Raw genomic sequence first — 24,266 nt, 5'->3', positions numbered from 1 at the left:
TCTGAATCATTTTGGAGTTTGAAAAATAGGGACACCAAGTTGAAAGTGGTTAAATAAACAAAGACAATAACGCCTCATGCTGATGGTTTGTGGACTTCAGTAGAGATGGTAATCTGTATGTGACATACATTCATAATAAAAACATTGGCAATGACTGCCTGGTGTCACTCAGGCACTTTGGTGTTAGTATCATATCTATTAGACTTGGCTTTATTTATAGGTTTATATTTGTCTCTTTACAGAATTGTATATCAGTGATTGATTTGTACAAAGTAAATTGCCAACAGTGAATGGATATATTTCTACTAGTGAACTTAATGACAATGTTTAATGCATTCCATGTCAGATGTTGTGGGGGTGATTCCAGCTAACACTCATGACAATAAAAATGAAAAATCAATCCATCAGATTGTCTACAGTCGTGAAGTCGGTCTCCTTTCGACAGGCCAAAAGCGCTGTGGCAAAAAAAAAAGAAAGAAACAGAGTTCAGCTCCTCGATCTTGGCCGCATTTCACAAATCCATTTGAGTGGATGTCTGCATGGGGCATCCTTCCAGGCATGGAAGGGGTTGTCTCGAGGATAGGTCGCTGCACAACTAACTACATGCAGCGACTCATCATTGGGCTCACCTTCATTCCAATACCTGCACAGTAAAGTTCTCTGTTTTAATTGATCAACACCTTTTTTTTCTTTTACTTCTACTAGCTATTTAACACTTATATTAACAAACTTAAAAACAATAATGATCACTTTCACCCCCTTTAATCATCAAAGGACCTTATGATCGTGAAGCTTAGATTTTATGTGTGTGTGCAAGAGCAATAATGTGTTCCAAGGACTCATTGCATTCTTAACAAGTTAAATGAACACTGTAAGACTTTACAGTGTAAAGTGCAAAATGTAAGCCCTACCCCTCAACCAGACTTGTCCCATCTCGCCACTTCCAATGTCCTTCCTCTTCGTCATCTCTGAGCCCAATCCAGAAGCCACTCTGGTACATTTGTCTCGACCCATCCTGCTGGGCATTGATTTGCCTACTCAATGATAACTGATTAAAAAAAAAACAGAAATACAAATGTTTATGTATCTGCTGCTGCTGCTGATACATAAATACATGCATATCAAACTAAATTAGGTCTATAAGCAAGAAGTCAACTCAATTCAATTTGATTTATAAAGCACATTTAAAAACAGCCAACGGCCGACCAAAGTGCTGTACACCAAGAGAAAAAACAATATCTACACATTGCACAATATATCGGAGCCCCAAAGTGGCCATGGTAAGATATAAAGTCATTGTATGATAGACCCGAAACCCTGTTGACCTCAGGATACATCACTGAGGTTACATCCCAGGTGCATCCATGCAATGTATTTTTTTGTTATAGTTATTCTATTTATAGTAACTCATAGGAATAGACTATGTGACAACCAGGTATAGTCTGGTGACCACCAGAGAGACGGGTGACAGCCGGAATGTAGACGTCACCCGGGTGAGCAGTATGGGTTAGCTGTGTCCTCCGTGAGGAGGAAGCCCAACAAACTCCGTGAGGCCTTTAGGAGGGCCATTATAATCCACCACTCCTGAATGAAGTGTCTGGTGCAACGCACAGGTCCTGGGCCTGGTGAGAGCAGGAGTGGACCTGGTAAGACGTAGGAGGGGCCCGGACAGGAGTCAACTCACAGAGCCTAGTCCAGCTTCCACTCGCCAGAATTTGGTTCTCCCAGTCCTGGCAGAGTAGTTCCGGAGCAACGGATTGTGTGGCCTTGCTCATTCCCTGATGGACTGATCGAGAGTAGCTACTGGGACGTAAGTCAGGATTTGATCAACCCCGGGTGGGTCGCCTGAGTGAGGGGTATGATGTTGGTAGACCCGAAACCCCGTTGACCTCAGGATACATCACTGAGGATACGTCCCAGGTGTATATTTTTTAGTTATTGTGCAAAAACATCACATATTACACAACACATCAAGGTTAAAAAACATCAAAAAACACAAAATAAAGGGCAGCAAATACAATCAAATAAGGGCTTCAAATACAATAAAATAAGGCATCAGGTAAACCATTAAACAGTGTCCAACCAATTCTACGGGTAAGTTTCAAAAGGCCTGGGAGAACAGGTGTCTTTTCAGTCTGCTTTTAAATGTGTCCAATGAGGGTGCAGACCTAATAGTTAAGGGTAGGTTGTTCCACAGATTTGGAGCAGCGACCGAAAAGGCTCGGACACCTTTTAACTTTAGCTTGGTACGTGGAACCTTGAGGAGCCCCTGGTCTCTTGACCTAATTAAGGCCTAGGATTATCCGGGAGAGGAAGCAGTTCATAAATGTAGGGTGGTGCCAGCCCGCATGGTGGGCTTTATAAACAAATAATAACATTTTAAAATTGATTCTGAATTTGACTGGGAGCCAGTGAAGGGAGGCCAGGATGGTCTCAGTCAGGAGTCTAGCTGCAGCGTTCTGAACAAGCTGCAGTCTAGAGAGAGAAGCACTCAAAATGCCGGAGTATAGTGAATTACAATAATGTAAGCGGAAGAGATGAGGCCATGAATTACTTTTTCCATGTCATGGGAAATACATTTTATAAATTTACATTATTTTGTTTATTTTACAGGTACTGCACAAGAAGTGAAATGCAATGTTGTGATACATACTGGGGGACGTAGTGTGTAGTTCTGATAGTTGTCTTGAATGTTTATTTGTTTTCTACCTGCTTCTCCCTGCTATTCAGAATGGCCAGGTCAGCTCCTTGTCTCCTGCATTGAGTTCTGGCGTCATACCAGGACCTCCGGTTGATGGAATCAGACAGCGGTAAGAAGTAACACATGGTGTTCAGAAGCATCCACCCTGGTAAGCAATGTTTGCAGCCGTCCTCTGTTACGAAATGAAATGGAAACCTTCAGTGTGACATGATCGCATTTGTGGTGGAAAGTCACTAAGTTACGTTTATTCAAATAGCCTACTACTATACTTGAGTACAAATTTGAGGTAGTTTTAAGATGGAGTGCCGTGATTTATTATTATTTAATTATGTTTTAAGTTTTACATTTATTTTTACATTTTATGAGGTGACAGTACTTCATTAGACCCCTTGGTCTGGTTGTTATGTGCAATGTGAAGCAATGATGTCTTCCCTTTGTATTTAAGGTTTCTTCCTAGAGGCTGAAACCTTGACAGTCAAACGTGCCAATGAAAACAACTGATATTGTGACATCACAATATCATCCCCTCCCCTAACCCCTCCCCCTTTATCATACAACCACCCACCAGGCAAACCAGAGATACTTAATGAACTGGTGGGCGTGTCCCACCAAATTCTTCCTCCTTATAATAATAATACCTGATGATCATGGTTTATGGTGGAGAAAAATCACGGCACTCCATCTTTAACTACTAGTAGAGAGGTCTGAAAAAAAGAGTTCTAGGAAACACAGAATGGGGGGACTTTTTATTTTTATTATTTCCACACAACAGCTCTAAGGTATATTAATGACATAGTAAAATGTTGAAAATGGGTGGTTTTCCCCTTTAAGGGTGTTGCTAGTGTTATTTTTAAAAGTATTATCATAGCATATACATTTCTCTGAACATTGATCTTTGGTGACATTTGACTGCACCATGTTGGATAAATCTCACTACACAACTCAACACAGGTACATTAGAAGCTGTCATGGTTGTAAAGTTCTCACCAATTAGAGGGAGGTTTGCCCTTATTGCTGCATTTGCTCCATGAATCTTTAAGATCTGGGCATTGTAGTCTCGGGTCCTTCTCTTCTGGTGCTCCAGATCCCAATTTACGATCTCCCGTTGATTGATCTGTCTTGTCAACATTGTCTTGGCCTCATCCCGACTCTGTATTGTAGTCATGTAATCATCTTGGAGCTGCGACAGTTCATTTTTGATGTAGGATACATCATTTAGTCGAAGGTATCTGTCTCTCACTTTGCTGTCTGTCAGTGATGAAGACACATATAGCGTATATAGTCACTGTATTTAAGAAAATCATGAACTCAAGTTTTTATAAATGTCAAAACATTTAAGTACTTTGAGTACTTCAGATTTACAAGAAGCACAACAATAATGTCCCATAATCATGGTAACAAATCATGGTAAAAAAAAAGAAGGTAATCATTTTGCCTATTTATCTGTGTTGATGTCAACGTCAATTCTGATATGATATCTGTGTTACAGTATCAATCTTATATAGAAACTAGAGGCCCAGATGGTTAGCTTAACCGTCTGGGCACCTAGGCTGCTGGGCCGGCCTGGTGGTGTGCCGCAGGTTCGACTCCCAATCCTGACAGCTTTTTGATGTTTGGTGTTTTGAAGAAAATGCAAAATGACGGAAAATGACGGCCTATTGTGAGTGTGCATGCAAAGTTTCACAGCAATCAGGAGCTGTATTCTTGATTTGTGGCATTTTGTGCAAAACGTGTGTGTGTGAACTTGCCTTCCAAATGCCTTGTTTGTAATTATACAATGTAAAACATTATTCTAGTTTTCATGGACTTCTACACTTAATTCCTTCAAAGGTGCCATAACTTTTTGTGTTTTTTACATTGACTTACAGTAGATGCTTAAGCTCACATCAACCAGCAGTAAAAGCACACCCAGCAGCCCCAGACACACTGATGTCAATTTGTAATGTTTCAACTCAGGTCTGGGCACAGACACGGACACTGGACACAGAGAGGTCAAGGATTAGCGAAAACATCAGAAAAACTAATTTTCAAAATATTAAACACATTATCTTATAATATGCATAATAATATAATATAATAATATAATATAACCATATTGTAGTCACATATTTGTATTTAACGAATTACCGTACTTTCCAAAGTAATTGATCAAACACAATCCATCTTTTAGTTTTTAGAATTACAGTCAGTATATGTTTATCATTATTTTATGCTCACTATACCTTGATGGTCAGAGACAAAATGATCATCTGCGCTGTCCTGATCAAACCCTTTGTAAGAGGCATCGAAACCACTGTCTGAAGTCCCTGTGTTCTCCATTATGACTGGCAAGATCACAGCAATCACAGAGTGAAGAGCTGTTTTGTAAGGTTATTGCACTGTCAACCAAAATAACATTGGTGGAGAGTGTGTGTGTGCGTGCTGTGTTTTCAGTGCAATGAGCAAGAACAATGATAATAGACAAGAGGTTGAATACAATGTAGATACTTTCATTAAAACCAAATTATTTTGTTATTATACAACTTGTAAATTGTATAATAACAAAATATTTTGAGTCTTAATTCATTAAAGATGGCTGTGGGTGCGGCTTCAGTTCAGATGAATCACCACCCACCAGGCAAACCAGGCATAGTCAAATACTGTACACTTTTTTGAAAAGATGATCATGTTTTACGGTGGAAAGAAATAATGGCACTCCACTAAAACAGTGTATTTCCAGAGTTAATCAATAGTCATTGTGAATTAAAGTTTAATACACATTTTGAGAATAGAATATATAACTCAATTCAATGACATATAGTAGAAGCTGAGTAGTTCTTACAACAGCAACAACCTTTGGATATGACACATTAATAATAATAATTTGCAATGTATTCATTTTCATCTTTCATCTTTAATATACTGTACAGTATTGTCAGCCAACGCAGCCAACGCAGGGAAGCTGGAGGTACCTTCACTAAAAACGCCGGGACAACGCTCCACACGTCCCAAACTCTTCTCCCTTCTGGCTCCAAAACTATGGAATGCACTTCCCATCACAGTCAGAACTGCAGCCTCACTCCCAATCTTCCGCCGTAGTCTGAAAACCCACCTCTTCAGACTCCACCATGGCCCGTAGCACTTGCCCTAGCCTAGCCCCTTAGATAGCACATTATGTAGACTTAGATAGTATTTTAAACAGACTTATAGCTTGTTACGTAGACAGCTCTAGAATTGCACTTTATGTAGTCATAGCACTTTATAGTACACATGTATAATATATTATATAGTATAGTATGTATAGTTTACATAGATACTCCACTGTTACGTTCTTAGTCTACGCATGATTCATGATAACTACTTTTTATATATGTGATGTATGCCATGCTTTTGTTATTGCTTAATGTAAATCGCTCTGGATTAAGAGCGTCTGCTAAATGCCTAAATTGTAAATTGTAAATTGTATATTATATCATATATCTTCTGGTGCTCCAGATCCCAATGTAGGATGTCTCGTTGATTGATCTGTTTTGCCAACATTGTCTTGGCCTCATCTCGGCTCTGCATTGCAAACATGTAATCATCTTGGAGCTGCGACAGTTCTTTTCTGATGTAGGATACATCATTAAGACGAAGGTATCTGTCTCTCACGTTGCTGTCTGTCAGTGATGAAGACACATACTGTATAGTCACTGTATTTAAGGAAATCATGAACTCAACTTTTTATAAATGTATATAAACTAGAATTTCGCGGGCCTTCGGCCCGCTCATCCTAACGCGATGCGTCGCAAATGGGAAGAAGGCAATGGCAACCCATGATGTTTTCATTTATGCATTTGCTTGGAAAGCGCAAAGTTGCCAAGCTGGCTGAGTGGCCCTGTTTGGTTGTGTGTATGTGCGTATGAAAGCGAGCATGGCAAGGCGCAGGAACAGTATACTGTACTGTACTGTACTGTAAGTCTTTGTACTGTACTGTAGTCATGTGTACTGTACTGTACTGTTCTCTGTACTGTTGTATTAGTGTTTTTTATTATTATTATTATTACATGGATTAATATTCTGATGTACTGTACTGTACTGTTCTCTGTACTGTTGATATTATAGTTAGTAGTGTTGTGTTATTATTTATTATTATTATTATTATTATTATTACATGGATTAATATTCTGATGTGAGCTTTCTTTCTGTACTGTACTGTACTCATGTGTACTGTAGTGTTCGCTGTATTGTTGATATTATTGTTGTTATTAGTGTAGTGTTGTTATTTATTATTATTATTATGATTGAAAGAGAGCATGGCAAGGCGCAGGAACAGTATACTGTACTGTACTGTACTCATGTGTACTGTACTGTTCTCTGTACTGTTATTAGTGTTGTGTGCTTATTTATTGTTATTATTATTATTACATGGATTAATATTCTGATGTACTGTACTGTTCTCTGTACTGTTGATATTATAGTTATTAGTGTTGTGTTATTATGTTTTATTATTATTATTATTATTACATGGATTAATATTTTGATGTGAGCTTTCTTTCTGTACTGTACTCATGTGTACTGTACTGTTCTGTACTGTTGTTATGATTAGTGTAGTGTTCTAATTGTGTATTATTATTATTATTATTAGCGTTTTGTGGCGTGTGTGTGTGTGTGTGTGCCATTTCAGCTGCATCGCGAGGCGATCCAAAATACCCCCCCCCCCGCGCACGCACGCACGCACACACCACACACACACACGTGTCTGCAGTGACACTGCGTTGTACACAGCTGTTCTATTTCATCCTTACTGACTGCCAGAGGCAGTGCTTAACACTGGACGCCAATCATCCAGTGTTAAGCAGTCATCCAGGATTCATAGAACCATAGTTACATACGTGACTTACGTGTTGTGTTGCAGCGCGTTGTTGCAGCGTGTGCGTGTAGTGTTGTTGTTGTTATCCATATATGCGCCTCGGTTCGTCCCGATTGTACCACGCCAGGTGTCGACGCGGTCGTGTTTGCATGATTGTAAGTGTGTATGTAATCGCGGCGCTCTCCATCCAAGTTAGAATCAGTGTAGGACCTGTGTTGTTGTTCTTCGTCTTCTTCTACTTTTGGTTTCCGGCAGGCTGTACACTGTGTGTGTGTGTGTGTGTGTGTGTGTGTGTGTGCGCGCGCGCACGCACGTGTGTGTGTGTGTGTGTGTGTGTGTGTGTGCGTGTGTGTGTGTGTGTGTGTACCGTGTAACTTCCGGTAGTGTTTCCGGAAGTGTGAAAGGTAACACGAAACACACGTGGGTCACGTGGTGGGGTTTTGAGCCATTGGGAAGGGGTGATGTAGTGTTGCCAGGGCCACGTATTGTAAGCGAGTGGTAGTGTGTGAAAGTATAGGCTGTAGGCTGTAGGAAGTCAGGGTTTGCGGCCTTGTTTACATAGACGTGGCAACAATGTTTGACAATGTTGGCGGCGCAGCCAATGAAAAGAGTGGAATCACGGGATGCAGTGTTGCCAGGTCTGCGAATTGTAAGCGAGTTGTAAGTAGCGTGTTGAATGGCATTTTTTCTGTGCTTGTTTTCATAGACGTGGCAACAAATTAGGCGGGGGTGTCGGTGCTTGTGGCGTGTTTGTGTTTATTATTGATATTGCTGTTGTTTGTGAGTGTGGACGGGAGGCGGCTGTAGTGGCAGTGCAATGACAGTTTTTACGCGGGTGTTGTTGAGTGTGGCCGTGCGGCGCGACATGAGGAGATAGCCGTGGATCGACGCGGAGGGTAAGACTGTGTCGTGTTAGTGTGTTGGTGCAGTGTGTGTTGCAGCGTGTTGCAGTGTGTCAGTGACGTAGTAGCTGGTGCCTTTTGTTCCTGTGCGTGCGCTTGGGCACATGTTTTCAAATGTATAATAGATAAAGTGTAGGCCTACTTCAGATTTACGATAGTCACAAAAATAATTTCCCATAATCATGTTAACAAAATGAAGAAGGTTATCATTTTGCCTCTTCATCTGACTGCAGGGTTGATGTCTTTTGAGGTAGATTTAATTTGAGTGCATTTGCACATTCACGCCCGGTCCCCCCCCCCCCCCCCCCCCCCCCACACACACACACACACACACACACACACACACACACACACACACACACACACACACACACACACACACACACACACACACACACACACAGCCCGGCTTTGGGCCAAACATACTGTGGATTCACTGGTATGTGTCTGGCCCAAAGCCTGCAGGCTAACGCGCGCACACACACACACACACACACACACACACAGACATATGGATGGACAGGGGTGAAAACATAACGGACAAAAAGCAATCAATCTCTGTTGAGGCTGCTTCTTCATTTGTTTTATACACTTGAGTGTAGGCTGAAGTAGTCATGCACAACTAAATGCCTTGTTTGTAATTGTACATTGTAAAACAATATTCTAGTTTGGTAGTTTTCTACACATCCATCAAAGGTGCCAGACACTATATGTTTTGACATTAACTTACAGTAGATGCTTAAGCTCACATCAACCAGCAGTAAAAGCACACCCAGCAGCCCCAGACACACTGATGTCAATTTGTAATGTTTCAACTCAGGTCTGGGCACAGACACGGACACTGGACACAGAGAGGTCAAGGATTAGCGAAAACAACAGAAAAACGATTAAATCCTCAAAAGGATTAGGAAGTATTAATTACAGTATGTCAATGACTTGAGATCTTGGTGAGCAATTGAAAGCTATGTATTTCTGGTGTCTAGCATGTACAATGGAAGAACTTTGAACTAACTAATTAAACAAAACAGGATATACTTATAATAAGCAGTGTTTATAATCTTAGTACATTGTAGTCTCATATTTGTATTAAAGTAATAACTTTCCAAAGTAATTGATCAAACAAAAAATACCATCTTTTGGTTTTCTGAATTACAGTATATGTTTATAATTATTTTATTGCTCACTATACCTTGAAGGTCATCTTCAGTATCAGAGAAAAAATGGTCATCTGTGCTGTCCTGATCAAACAATTTGTAAGAGCCATCGAAACCACTGTCTGAGGTCCCGGTGTTCTCCATTATGACTGGCAAGATCACAGCAATGACTTCAGAGTGAACAGCTCTGACATAACCCGTCCATATGTGTTCTGTGTGTGTTCAGAGTTTTGTGTAGGAGATATGGATTGGCTGGCAGATATGTTCCAGTGCCTCCCCACAACATCAGAAAAGTTTTCCCCTTAACCATTTCCAATCTTTGGCCCTCTCATTTTTTTACCTTTGCTGAAAATAGCATATCTACAAGTTTGAATGTTTACCTGCTATATGTTCTTCATATGTTTGCCTATTGTGACATGCACAGAATAGGGACGCTTGGGTTCATGTGGTTAAACAATCAATCAAGCCTAATGTGACAAAGCCACAGCAGTGGACAGCATTACATTACATGGGTGAAGGCTATCAGAATCTCAAAGGTTTGACACAGTAATTTATGTAAATTGTAATTAACCACATAAGCCATATGTATTTCATCATACGACAAATAGCAAAAACCAACGGTCTACAAGTTGAGAACGATTTGCATTGTGACACGTGAGCTTGTTAATCTGCTATTTTTGCCTATTTCTGAATCATTTTGGAGTTTGAAAAATAGGGACACCAAGTTGAAAGTGGTTAAATAAACAAAGACAATAACGCCTCATGCTGATGGTTTGTGGACTTCAGTAGAGATGGTAATCTGTATGTGACATACATTCATAATAAAAACATTGGCAATGACTGCCTGGTGTCACTCAGGCACTTTGGTGTTAGTATAATATCTATCAGACTGGCTTTATTTATAGGTTTATATTTGTCTCTTTACAGAATTGTATATCAGTGATTGATTTGTACAAAGTAAATTGCCAACAGTGAATGGATATATTTCTACTAGTGAACTTAATGACAATGTTTAATGCATTCCATGTCAGATGTTGTGGGGGTGATTCCAGCTAACACTCATGACAATAAAAATGAAAAATCAATCCATCAGATTGTCTACAGTCGTGAAGTCGGTCTCCTTTCGACAGGCCAAAAGCGTTGTGGCAAAAAAAAAGAAAGAAACAGAGTTCAGCTCCTCGATATTGGCCGCATTTCACAAATCCATTTGAGTGGATGTCCGCATGGGGCATCATTCCAGGCATGGAAGGGGTTGTCTCGAGGATAGGTCGCTGCACAGTCTTCACCTAACTCATCATTGGGCTCACCTTCATTCCAATACCTGCACAGTAAAGTTCTCTGTTTTAATTGAACAAAAAATGTATCCATGAGTCTTTTTCTATACTTGAATTAACACCTTTTTTTTCTTTTACTTCTACTAGCTATTTAACACTTATTTTAACAAACTTAAAAACAATAATGATCACTTTCACCCCTTTAATCATCAAAGGACCTTATGATCGTGAAGCTTATATTGTATGTGTGTGTGCAAGAGCAATAATGTGTTCCAAGGACTTGTCATTGCATTCTTAACAAGTTAAATGAACACTGTAAGATTTTACAGTGTAAAGTGCAAAATGTAAGCCCTACCCCTCAACCAGACTTGTCCCATCTCGCCACTTCCAATGTCCTTCCTCTTCGTCATCTCTGAGCCCAATCCAGAAGCCACTCTGGTACATTTGTCTCGACCCATCGTGCTGGGCACTGATTTGCCTACTCAATGATAACTGATTAAAAACAAAAAACAGAAATACAAATGTTTATGTATCTGCTGCTGCTGATACATAAATACATGCATATCAAACTAAATTAGGTCAATAAGCAAGAAGTCAACTCAATTCAATTTGATTTATAAAGCACATTTAAAAACAGCCAACGGCCGACCAAAGTGCTGTACACCAAGAGAAAAAACTATCTACACATTGCACAATATATCGGAGCCCCAAAGTGGCCATGGTAAGATATAAAGTCATTGTATGATGTTGGTAGACCCGAAACCCTGTTGACCTCAGGATACATCACTGAGGATACGTGCATCCATGCAATGTATTTTTTTGTTATAGTTATTCTATTTATAGTGACTCATAGGAATAGACAATGTGACAACCAGGTATAGTCTGGTGACCACCAGAGAGATGGGTGACAGCCGGAATGTAGACGTCACCCGGGTGAGCAGTATGGGTTAGCTGTGTCCTCCGTGAGGAGGAAGCCCAACAAACTCTGTGAGGCCTTTAGGAGGGCCATTATAATCCACCACTCCTGAATGAGTGCCTGGTGCTGGGAGTCTGGTGCAACGCACAGGTCCTGGGCCTGGTGAGAGCAGGAGTGGACCTGGTGAGACGTCGGAGGGTCCCGGACAGGAGTCAACTCACAAAGCCTAGTCCAGCTTCCACGCGCCAGAATTTGGTTCTCCCAGTCCTGGCAGAGTAGTTCCGGAGCAACGGATTGTGTGGCCTTGCTCATTCCCTGATGGACTGATCGAGGGTAGCTACTGGGACGTAAGTCGGGATTTGATCAACCCCGGCTGGGTCGCCTGATTGAGGGGTATGATGTTGGTAGTCCCGAAACCCCATTGACCTCAGGATACATCAATGAGGATACGTCCCAGGTGCATCCATGTCCATGTGATGTATATTTTTTAGTTATTGTGCAAAAACATCACATATTACACAACACATCAAGGTTAAAAAACACAAAATAAAGGGCAGCAAATACAATCAAATAAGGGCTTCAAATACAAAGGTAAACCATTAAACAGTGTCCAACCAATTCTACGGGTAAGTTTTAAAAGGCCTGGCCGGGAGAACAGGTGTCTTTTCAGTCTGCTTTTAAATGTGTCCAATGAGGGTGCAGTGCAGACCTAATAGTTAAGGGTAGGTTGTTCTACAGATTTGGAGCAGCGACCGAAAAGGCTCGGTCACCTTTTAACTTTAGCTTGGTACGTGGAACCTTGAGGAGCCCCTGATCTCTTGACCTAATTAAGGCCTAGGATTATCCGGGGGAGGAAGCAGCTCATAAATGTAGGGTGGTGCCAGCCCATGGTGGGCTTTATAAACAAATAATAACATTTTAAAATTGATTTATGAATTTGACTGGGAGTCAGTGAAGGGAGGCCAGGATGGGAGTAATGTACTCCCACCTGGTCTCAGTCAGGAGTCTAGCTGCAGCGTTCTGAACAAGCTGCAGTCTAGAGAGAGTAATGTACTCCCACCTGGTCTCAGTCAGGAGTCTAGCTGCAGCGTTCTGAACAAGCTGCAGTCTAGAGAGAGAAGCACTCAAAATTCCGGAGTATAGTGAATTACAATAATGTAAGCGGAAGAGATGAGGCCATGAATTACTTTTTCCATGTCATGGGAAATACATTTTATAAATTTACATTTATTTGTTTATTTGCACAAGAAGTGAAATGCAATGTTGTGATACATACTGGGGGACGTAGTGTGTAGTTCTGATAGTTGTCTTGAATGCAGTGTTTAATTTGTTTCTACCTGCTTCTCCCTGCTATTCAGAATGGCCAGGTCAGCTCCTTGTCTCCTGCATTGAGTCCTGGCATCTTGCCAGGACCTCCGGTTGATGGAGTCAGACAGCGGTAAGAAGTAACACATGGTGTTCAGAAGCATCCACCCTGGTAAGCAATGTTTGCAGCCGTCCTCTGTTACGAAATGAAATGGAAACCTTCAGTGTGACATGATCGCATTTGTGGTGGAAAGTCACTAAGTTACGTTTATTCAAATAGGGCTACTACTATACTTGAGTACAAATTTGAGGTAGTTTTAAGATGGAGTGCCGTGTTTTTTTATTATTTAATTATGTTTTAAGTTTTACATTTATTTTTACATTTTATGAGGTGACAGTACTTCATTAGACCCCTTGGTCTGGTTGTTATGTGCAATGTGAAGCAATGATGTCTTCCCTTTGTATTTAAGGTTTCTTCCTAGAGGCTGAAACCTTGACAGTCAAACGTGCCAATGAAAACAACTGATATTGTGACATCACAATATCATCCCCTTCCCTAACCCCTCCGCCTTTATCATACAACCACCCACCAGGCAAACCAGAGATACTTAATGAACTGGTGGGCGTGTCCCACCAAATTCTTCCTCCTTATAATAATAATACCTGATGATCATGGTTTATGGTGGAGAAAAATCACGGCACTCCATCTTTAACTAGTAGAGAGGTCTGAAAAAAAGACTTTTTTCAGACCTCTAGTTCTAGGAGACACAGAATGGGGGGACTTTTTTATTATTTCCACAGCTCTAAGGTATATTAATGACATAGTAAAATGTTGAAAATGGGTGGTTTTCCCCTTTAAGGGTGTTGCTAGTGTTATATTTAAAAGTATGTATATGCTATTATCATAGCATATACATTTCTCTGAACATTGATCTTTGGTGACATTTTACTGCACCATGTTGGATAAATCTCACTACACAACTCAACACAGGTACATTAGAAGCTGTCATGGTTGTAAAGTTCTCACCAATTAGAGGGAGGTTTGCCCTAATTGCTGCATTTGCTCCCTGAATCTTTAAGATCTGGGCATTGTAGTCTCGGGTCCTTCTCTTCTGGTGCTCCAGATCCCAATTTATGATCTCCCGTTGTTTGATCTGTCTTGTCAACATTGTCTTGGCCTCATCCCGACTCTGTATTGTAGTCATGTAATCATCTTGGAGCTGCGACAGTTCATTTTTGATGTAGGATACATCATTTAGTCGAAGGTATCTGTCTCTCACTTTGCTGTCTGTCAGTGATGAAGACACATATAGCGTATATAGTCACTGTATTTAAGAAAATCATGAACTCAAGTTTTTATAAATGTCAAAAAATGTAAGTACAGAGTACTTCGGATTTACAAGAAGCACAAAAATAATGTCCCATAATCATGGTAACAAATCATGGTAAAAAAAAGAAGGTAATCATTTTGCCTATTTATCTGTGTTGATGTCAACGTCAATTCTGATATGATATCTGTGTTACAGTATCAATCTTATATAGAAACTAGAGGCCCGGATGGTTAGCTTAACCGTCTGGGCACCTAGGCTGCTGGGCCGGCCTGGTGGTGTGCCGCAGGTTCGACTCTCAATCCTGACAGCTTTTTGATGTTTGGTGTTTTGAAGAAAATGCAAAATGACGGAAAATGACAGCCTATTATGAGTGTGCATGCAAAGTTTCACAGCAATCAGGAGCTGTATTCTTGATTTGTGGCATTTTGTGCAAAACGAGCCAGTCCTGCAAAGTTTGGAAGGCAATCAAAGCCAAGTGGAATGGAATATGAGATATCTGACAGATACTTTTGTTCAAAATCTGTGGAGTAATTAAAAAAAAATCTATTTAGCAAAAATCGGCCTCATGGTGGTGCCAATGTGAACCATTTGGGGCAGAGGTTCTGCCCTCACCTCCAGTGTGTGTGTGTGTGTGTGTGTGTGTGTGTGTGTGTGTGTGTGTGTGTGTGTGTGTGTGTGTGTGTGTGTGTGTGTGTGTGTGTGTGTGTGTGTGTGTGTGTGTGTGTGTGTGTGTGTGTGTGTGTGTGTGTGTGTGTGTGTGTGTGTGTGTGTGTGTGTGTGTGTTTGTGTGTGTGTTCACAATTTCACCCGATCAATCCAATGGAGATTAAACAAACGGACAGTCTGGACACACACACACACACACACACACACACACACACACACACACACACACACACACACACACACACACACACACACACACACACACACACACACACACACACACATTGTAATTATACAATGTAAAACATTATTCTAGTTTTCATGGACTTCTACACTTAATTCCTTCAAAGGTGCCATAACGTTTTGTGTTTTTTACATTGACTTACAGTAGATGCTTAAGCTCACATCAACCAGCAGTAAAAGCACACCCAGCAGCCCCAGACACACTGATGTCAATTTGTAATGTTTCAACTCAGGTCTGGGCACAGACACGGACACTGGACACAGAGAGGTCAAGGATTAGCGAAAACATCAGAAAAACAAATTTTCAAAATATTAAAATGCATTATCTTATAATATGTATAATAATATAATATAATAATATAATATAACCATATTGTAGTCACATATTTGTATTTAACGAATTACCGTACTTTCCAAAGTAATTGATCAAACACAATCCATCTTTTAGTTTTTAGAATTACAGTCAGTATATGTTTATAATTATTTTATGCTCACTATACCTTGATGGTCAGAGACAAAATGATCATCTGCGCTGTCCTGATCAAACCCTTTGTAAGAGGCATCGAAACCACTGTCTGAAGTCCCTGTGTTCTCCATTATGACTGGCAAGATCACAGCAATCACAGAGTGAAGAGCTGTTTTGTAAGGTTATTGCACTGTCAACCCTTGCAAAATAACATTGGTGGAGAGTGTGTGTGTGTGTGTGTGTGTGTGCGCGTGCGTGCATGCGTGCGTGCTGTGTTTTCAGTGCAATGAGCAAGAGCAATGATAATAGACAAGAGGTTGAATACAATGTAGATACTTTCATTAAAACCAAATTATTTTGTTATTATACAACTTGTAAATTGTATAATAACAAAATATTTTGAGTCTTAATTCAGATGGCTGTGGGTGCGGCTTCAGTTCAGATGAATCACCACCCATCACCACCCACCAGGCAAACCAGGCATAGTCAAATACTGTACACTTTTTTGAAAAGATGATCATGTTATGGTGGAAAGAAATAATGGCACTCTATCTTTAAAGATTATCTCTACTAATTTTGCCATTCTATTGATATTATCAGTATGGTTTACTCACTAAAACAGTGTATTTCCAGAGTTAATCAATAGTCATTGTGAATTAAAGTTTAATACACATTTTGAGAATAGAATATATAACTCAATTCAATGACATATAGTAGAAGCTGAGTAGTTCTTACAACAGCAACAACCTTTGGATATGACACATTAATAATAATAATTTGCAATGTATTCATTTTCATCTTTCATCTTTAATATACTGTACAGTATATTATATCAAAAACCATCATCATACAGCAAACTCTTCATCAGTGAGTGAGTGGTTCCATTTCACACATCCATCTGTTGGGATGGCCACAGGGGGCATCATTCCAGCTCTTCAGTGGATTCGGTCTGGCATAAGTGGCTCCACAATTCTCATTGGCCGAATTGGGTTCTCCCGGCATCCAGAACCTAAACAAAGCAAGGGGTCTGTATTGGGTCCACAATTCTTTATTTTGTACATAAATGATATGTGTGAAGTTTCCAAATTGTAAGGTTTGTGCTATTTGCAGATGACACAAATATGTTTTGCTCATAGGATGGGGGAGGGGGTGGGGGGGGTTCTGTTTGTGGGTGTTCATGAAATAAGTGTATGTAGGGGTGGGGGCGGGGGGGGGGGGGGGGTTCTGTTTGTGGGTGTGCATGAAATAAGTGTATGTATGTGTAGAAATGTAATATTTTTTTATATATGTACAAATATCACAGATTTAGTTATATAAGTATTTGGAATAGATTATTGACTGATATTTAGTATTGATGGAGAAGGGGTGGGAGCTATAAGCCATGCTTCTTTCCACTTATTATTGAATATGCTTTTTTAATTTCTATTTTTGTACTGTTGTTATTATGAATTATTTGCTTATATTTGTTTTAAAATAAATACTTTATATTCAAAATAAATATTCCAAATCAATCAATCAAAGCCAACTGTTTGACTCAAGACAATGCATATAGCTTTGACACATTAAACTTGATTTATACTTAGTTGCACTCCAGGTCATCTTGAGCTTGTAGATCGTCTATTTTTGTTTTGCCATCCAAGTATAAATCATGCATTAGTTCTCACCTGTTAGTGAGTGGGGTCCCATCGTGCCATCTCCATGTTCCTTGTTCTTTTGTCAGACCAATCCAGAACCCACTCCACGAAACAGATCTGGAATTTACCTGCTCCTCATTTATCACCTTACTTATTGACAACTGAAAACATGAAAACATTTAAGAAAGTCTGAATGAGTTCTTTCAAATCCATTACTTCTTGTGGCATTGATTTTTACATTTCCTGACTGAGCAATCGGATACATTGCAGAGAATGGTTATTGATGGCGTGCTGAATATTGAATATTCCCACCTGCTCTTCTATACTATCTATGATGGCCAGGTCAGCTCCGTGGGTTCTACAGTGTGCCCTGGCCTCACGCCAAGATCTCTGCGTCATTGTGCTCGAGAAAGGGAAGTAGTAACACTTTGAGTTCAGATGAATCCACCCTGTCATGCAGCGTTTACAGCTTTCATCTGTCACAAAACAAAATGGCCACATTAATAAGATAATCCTGGGGTGATCTGTTTTTGCTACACATAATCATAGTCAGAAACAGTCCATCTGTAAGCCCTATCTGGTTTGGAAGTTGTTCCAAGGTCAGAAATATTGACTGTGCTCCCAAGACCTGTCCTAGACAGTGAATTTGGTAATTTATTTAAAACGACTTGGTCTAATAATGGTGTGGTTTTCATGTAACAACACACAGAAAGACAAACAGACCCTCTTCTAGGTGATTCGGCCCTAGGAGCCACGCTGTAAAAAGTCAGTCATGTAACTTCGGCATACTAGTCTCACATGCAGTACATACCCAATATTACATTTATTTAATTTGCCGCAGATGTGTTTACCCTATGACAAATCTGTGAAAAGGTTCCATTATCAGTATTCTATGGTTGGAAGATGTCCAATTGTTGCTTCACTGGCACACCTGTTCAGAGTGTGAGGGGAACTGGGAAGAATAACAGGTGAAAAGAAGAGTCTGGTCACAGTGGGGGGAATTGGGTGTGAAAGGGAGTGCAGGCAGTAGCCGCAGTACACATGGCCCATGGGGTAAATGACTAAACAATTACTAAACTGGGGGGAATGACATACCAGCAATAATGATCAGTGATTGTAGAGCTGCCTTCTCACTGTTAATGGCTTCAAGCAGCTGGTTATAATCATTAGTTCTCCTCTTCTGGTGCTCCAGGTCCCACTTGCTGACCTTGTGCTGGTTGAGCTCTCCTGTTAACCGTCTGCTGGCCTCATCTCTGGTTCGTAGTGCGGTCATGTAAGTATCTCTGCATTTGGCCAGCTCAGTGCTGATCTGAGTTATGTTGTCTTGGAGGGGAAGGTGATCATCTCTAAGTTTGTTATCTGTAAGTATTAAAAATCAATGTTGACATTTGACTATTTCCGAATCTCTTGAATATTAATAGTTTGTGGATATAGTTAATACTGGACTCACAATGAACCACCAGGCTGATGTCAACAGCTATCAGAACAACACTAAGCAGACTCAGGCACACTGCTACCAATTTGTTGTGTCTCCAAGTTTCAGCTCGCACTGAGGACATTGACACTAAACAGAGAAGCTTATCATTATCATAACAAGAACAATATTTTGATTTAATTGATAACCCCCCCCCCCACACACACACACACACACACACACACACACACACACACACACACACACACACACACACACACACACACACACACACACACATACATATGCAGGCAACCAACCCCTGTTGCAGGTGTGGACGTGCACGATAGTGAACTTTGACTCGAAAGTGTGTGTTTATCAGTACATTTTCAAGGTAATTCACTTAATTAGTTGATGGAGTTTTTTTTAATTATTTTTATTCCATTAAACATTTCACAATTTCCGAGAAATATCTATCACAATGCCCAGTCATTGTGATTTGTACGAAAATTAATAATATTCTGTATAGTATAATTACATTATACTTTTACTTTTATATAATCTAATGCAATCATACCTTCAATCTGTTCTTCAGTACAATCATCCGGATTAATCAATTCACTGAATCCTTTGAAAGTGTTTTCTGCATTCTCAAAAATCTCCATTTTTTCGTCTCTCTAGAGGAGAGGAATGGCTGAGAGTGGAATGACCAGGTATTTGTCAAGCGATTGTCTTGTGTCAACATTTGCCAAAAGAACATTCTTGCCAGCTGTATTTTGGTCTATGTCATGCAGGTAGGTTACAGTTTGACAGTTCAAGTGAATTCAATACTCCTTTTGTATAGTATACAGTTGGGTGCCACCGATATTGTCCCTTATCATTTGACCCATTTAGGCCTGACCTCAAAATTTAAAAAAAATCCTTCTAAATCCTCCAGTTTTCTGAAATAAATATTTTCACGATTTTTCAAAAATAGCAGACCTACAAGCTCGTAGCGCGCCACTCGGTGGCGCGCTATGAGCTTGTAGGTCTGCTATTTTTCAATAGCTAAATTATAACATAATGTTTAAAACACCGAAAGGGGTTTTGCGCAGATCACGCAAACCTCAGCAAAAAGAAAAGGACAATATCGATGGCCTCCAACTGTATGTACAACAGATAAAGATTACAAATATCTAGGTAATAAGGTACAGGTATGATAGAATTATGAGGATAAAATTATTATTTAACACTTAAAAGAACTCGGCTCAGGCTGATATTATTTACAGTACGAAAGAACTAGCCAGTGCAAAGATAAAAAAAATTGTTTTATTTTGAAGAAAATTTGTATTGGATTGATTAATAATAAAGCATGAATGCGTTCTTCACTTTAATATTGCTGCTGAAGGTGGGGCTGATTTTTATTACTTTATTGCTGCTGGGTAGCTTAACAATTAACCTATATAATACTTTTACTTACAATTTATCAGTCAATATGTTTTGTAATAATTATCTAAATCTGAAAAGTAACTGCTAACTAAAGCTGTCAAATAATATAGTGGAGTAAAAAGTACAATATCTGTCTCTGAGATGAAGTGTAGACCCAGCTGGATACTTTGTTGACCAGTGTTCCCCAGGGGTCTATACTAGGCCCCTGCACCTTTTCACTCTCTACACCAAATATCTTTGCTGAAAATAACTAATACAAGCTCACAATGTGTTGCAATGCCAAATGTTCACCTCAGAATATACGGACGCTAGGGTACATAACATGTGGTTAAAGTATCAAGAAAATTGGAAAAGTAAAGTAAAATTCAGAATTGTACTCAAGTAAAAGTGTGAGGCCCACATGCAAGAATACTATACCTGTTGTGCTCATTTGTGTAATAAAAACATACATTGTTGTAGTTCGATCTTCCTCAGTCAAGACATATCGTCCACATTTTGTATGAGATCAATTACCACCCCCCTGTCCTGCCAAAATGTTGCTAGCCCAATCCTGGCGCAACTACTGGTGTGGGCGTTCTGGCACTCCTTATTGGCACTTCACAGATCCAGTGATATTTATGATGGTTGCATTTGCCGTCATACCATGTCTTCCTTACGTCACCTCCTACGCTGTAATATGTAGCTGCACAGTTCTCCCCCTGTTCTCCATGGGGTTCCCAGTCTGCCCAGTAGCTATACAGGATAAAACAAAATGCGTTAGAGAAAAATGCAAATTGTAAAAACAATGTAGCAGATCTGTTAGGTATATTCTCTTACAATGGTGCAAGCTGGGTCACATTGTTCACCCAGACCCATGTGCCCTCTACAGCTATGTCAGTAAGGCCAATCCAGAATCCATTTGCCGACCAAGGCCCAGTTGAACCTGTTTTTGGTAAGCTGTAACTCAGAAGTTGCTGTGTAAAAAATACAAACAAGTTGATTATCAAAATGGTGAAGCAACTGAATTGTTCCTAGAATATAGATTGTTGCACTAGTGCTACGAGATTGGTTTGTTGTAGAATTTCCATCTAAACTTCATGGATTCAACTGACCTGCTCCTGCCAGTCATCAATCACAACCAGGTCAGCCCCACGATTTATGCAATCTGATCTACTCTCCGGCCACGACTTCCCGTCGCTGCCAGACTCAGAGTAAGAAAAGAAATAGCAGGACGAGTTTAATAGAAGGAATCCAGATGGGCATCCGCCACAGCTTTCCTCTGTTGGCAAGGACAATGGAAAAAGCAAATGACTGTTACAGTTCTCACTGTGTAGTCCAAGGAACCCCAGGGGTCTTTAAGGGGGTTCTAGGGAGTCCTAAATGATTGACTCCTAATCGTCACCATTATGTACAAGTAAATACAATTTGTAATACTAGACCGGTGCCCGGCTGTAGAGCATCAAGTCGGAAACGATGGACGTTGGATATCCATGCCCCACTCGGCTATGCAATACCCGTTGTACCCTTTCCACCCATCTGTGTCCCTTTTATGCCCATATATGGAGATTTCTGTATCTGTCTCTCTGTGTCCCTTTATTCCTATATATGGAGTTCTGTGTCGGGCATACCCAGATATGAAGTGTGTTGCCTAATCTCAATGTGATGTCATGGAATCTACAGGTGGGGGGGCTTAAGCTCATTAGGTCCACTGGCAGAGCCTGACCAGAGCCTTTTGTGGTGGTTCTGGTCAACCGTGTATCCGACCGACTTGACACCGGACACTGCACTCCCTGCGGTGGTGTGGAACGTGTGTATCAAATTTGAAGTCGCTGGGGAGAACGGTGCTCCAGTTACGTTGATTACAGACGTACAGAGACGTGGCACATTTATAGATACTGGGTGTGGAAGTGTGTTGAATATGAAGTCGGTGGGCCGAACGATTCCCAAGTTATGTGCATTACAGAAGTACACAATACGTACAGACAGATGTGGTGCATTTATAGATAGATAGATACAAGAATGGAAGTTTCACTGTTATCTATCTATAAATGCAGGTCTCTATGTCTGTACATGTATTGCACTTAACTCGAGAACCGTTCGCCCCAACGACTTCAAATGTGACACACGCGTTCCACACCATCACAGGGAGTGCAGTGCCCAGTGTCGAGTCGGTCGGACCCATGGTTGTCCAGAACCGCCACAAAAGGCCTCTGCCCGAACTCTGGACAGGGCCCCTGCCCAGTGTCCATATACAGTATGGAGCTGGCCTGTTCTGACATCACAATATTCCATATTTGAGCATGCCTGACACAGAACTCCATATATAGGAATAATGGGACGAGACAGATACAGAAATCTCCATATATGGGCATAAAAGGGACACAGTCACAGACAGATGGGTGGAACAGGTACTCTGACACGGCTACAATGGTATTGCATATCCAGGTGAGGCATGGATTTCCAACTTCCATCATTACCGACTCTGTGCTCTACAGCCGGGCATCAGTGGTCTAGTGTCTTAAATTCCAGAAGGCTACATAGGCAGTAAAGGCATTCTGGACTAAATATGACAGACATACAGTATCAGATGAAATAATCTCTAACAAGAAAATGTTCTGCTTTTATGGTCCCAGCTTGAAATTACTGAAATGAGAAAAGTAATTAAGTTACAAAGCATTTCGTTTCCCTCACCGAGGGCAGTTTTATTGGCCTCCAATTTTGATTTGTCAGCTCGTAATGTTTCAATTTGGAGCTGAAGCACGTCATTTTGTGTCTTCTCCTTTTCCACGTTTTTCTGCAGTATCGTTTGGTCGTTGAGCTCTCTCATCAATGCCTTCTGAGCCCCCTCTTTAGCTTTGAGGAGCTCACTGTGGTTGTTTTTAAGATGATGCAGCTCAATGACGAAGGGTGTTGCAGCTGAATGTTGAGTTGGACTCGCAACACTGAGTGTGCTACCTGTGAGAAAAGAAGATCACATTCACATTGAAAATCATCCAGTTCATCTGGTCTATTTCACAGGTGATCAGATTTTTCCAGAAGTGGTTTGTCTCAAAGTTACTTTGAAATTCCTTTTTTTGGCATTCAGAACATATAGATCAGCATGCATAGATCATGCTGTGGATAGAATTACTCACAGTAAACCCCGATAATGATAGCAGCCAGCAAGAGAACAAAGTCCAGCAATGCGAGACACAGGATAATGAGTCGGTACTGTGGAAAACTTAGCCCACCTTTTATTGCAAAAAGAGACCCTGAAAGTAGAGCACAGTACATTATAGAGTCTCAAGTATGAATCAGATTATTGTAACTCTCAAGAGTGTAGAAATGTAACCAAATCGACTCTTGCGAGTCCAAATGACTTGTACACTCAGAGTGTACAAATAGAACCAAAAGGAACCTTGCGAGTCTATTTGAGTACATATTTAACCAAATGGAGCCTTGAATTGCAAATCAATTTGGGTACATTTATACACTCTCAGTTAAACGATTTTACTGTGTACTGTAACAGAAACACTGGCTCAATAAAGGAAATCATTTGAATAATTTGCAACTTCGGGATGCCTGCACAAGGTCCCTGACTAAAATGTTGCGAGTAACTAAAGTTATTTTCTTGAGGCAACTAAAAACAGTGTGTGGGTGTTTTTATTCTTTGATCTGTATATAATGTGCATAATAACGTACGTAATGCTCCACCAGTGCACCTGTCGCATTGATTCCATTCAAGTGTGCAAAAGACTGTGTATTGACTGCACTGTAATACAATGTTATTGTTGTCGCTACCTTGTCCACCGGTCTGCTTCTGAGCATGGGAATATCCATCCTTGTAATCATCATCTTGAGAAATCTGTCCGGTGAATATTCTTCTCTCCGCTTTCTGCATGGCTCTGTCCAAGATGTGTCTATTGATCTGTTTGTCTGCTCTCTGCTCTCTGCTCTGTGCCCCAGGCTCTGATGTACTGTGTACATGACATGTGAGGTTTGTTACAAACTGTAGGCTACACAGGCTCCCATCCACCTCCTCC

General features: G+C 40.5%; 2 protein-coding genes across 2 annotated transcripts; both read right to left on the bottom strand.

Annotated features, from left to right (window-relative positions):
• Positions 1-486: 486 nt before the first annotated feature.
• LOC306941857 (uncharacterized protein) lies at positions 487-9,732 on the bottom strand (the record flags this gene model as incomplete). The annotated part of the gene is made up of 8 exons (XM_079527494.1): positions 487-643; positions 912-1,048; positions 2,710-2,873; positions 3,689-3,949; positions 4,568-4,678; positions 4,924-5,058; positions 9,165-9,275; positions 9,624-9,732. The coding sequence occupies 8 exons, from the start codon at positions 9,730-9,732 to the stop codon at positions 487-489; spliced, it is 1,185 nt and encodes a 394-aa protein (XP_079383620.1).
• Positions 9,733-10,704: 972 nt separating this feature from the next.
• On the bottom strand, positions 10,705-15,955 carry LOC306942004 (C-type lectin domain family 4 member A-like). Its single transcript, XM_079527655.1, has 5 exons — positions 15,824-15,955; positions 14,111-14,371; positions 13,116-13,279; positions 11,218-11,354; positions 10,705-10,909 (listed from the first exon to the last, which is right to left on the bottom strand). Exons 1-5 carry the CDS (start codon positions 15,918-15,920, stop codon positions 10,759-10,761), a joined length of 810 nt encoding a protein of 269 aa, XP_079383781.1. The 5' UTR covers positions 15,921-15,955; the 3' UTR covers positions 10,705-10,758.
• Between the last annotated feature and the right edge of the window lie 8,311 nt (positions 15,956-24,266).

This window comes from Electrona antarctica (genome assembly GCF_951216825.1).
Source record: "Electrona antarctica genome assembly, chromosome: 18".
NCBI classification, from domain to species: Eukaryota; Metazoa; Chordata; class Actinopteri; order Myctophiformes; family Myctophidae; genus Electrona; species Electrona antarctica.
This window is presented reverse-complemented; position numbering and strand designations above follow the sequence as displayed.

Excerpts from the sequence above, each read along its gene's own strand:
- LOC306942004 (XM_079527655.1), bottom strand. The coding sequence starts at position 15,920 with ATGGAGAACACAGGGACTTCAGACAGTGGTTTCGATGCCTCTTACAAA. Across the intron at positions 14,372-15,823 it reads TTTTGTCTCTGACCATCAAG|ACAGCAAAGTGAGAGACAGA; the intron begins GTATAGTGAGCA and ends CATCACTGACAG. Across the intron at positions 10,910-11,217 it reads GGGACAAGTCTGGTTGAGGG|GTATTGGAATGAAGGTGAGC; the intron begins GTAGGGCTTACA and ends TTTACTGTGCAG.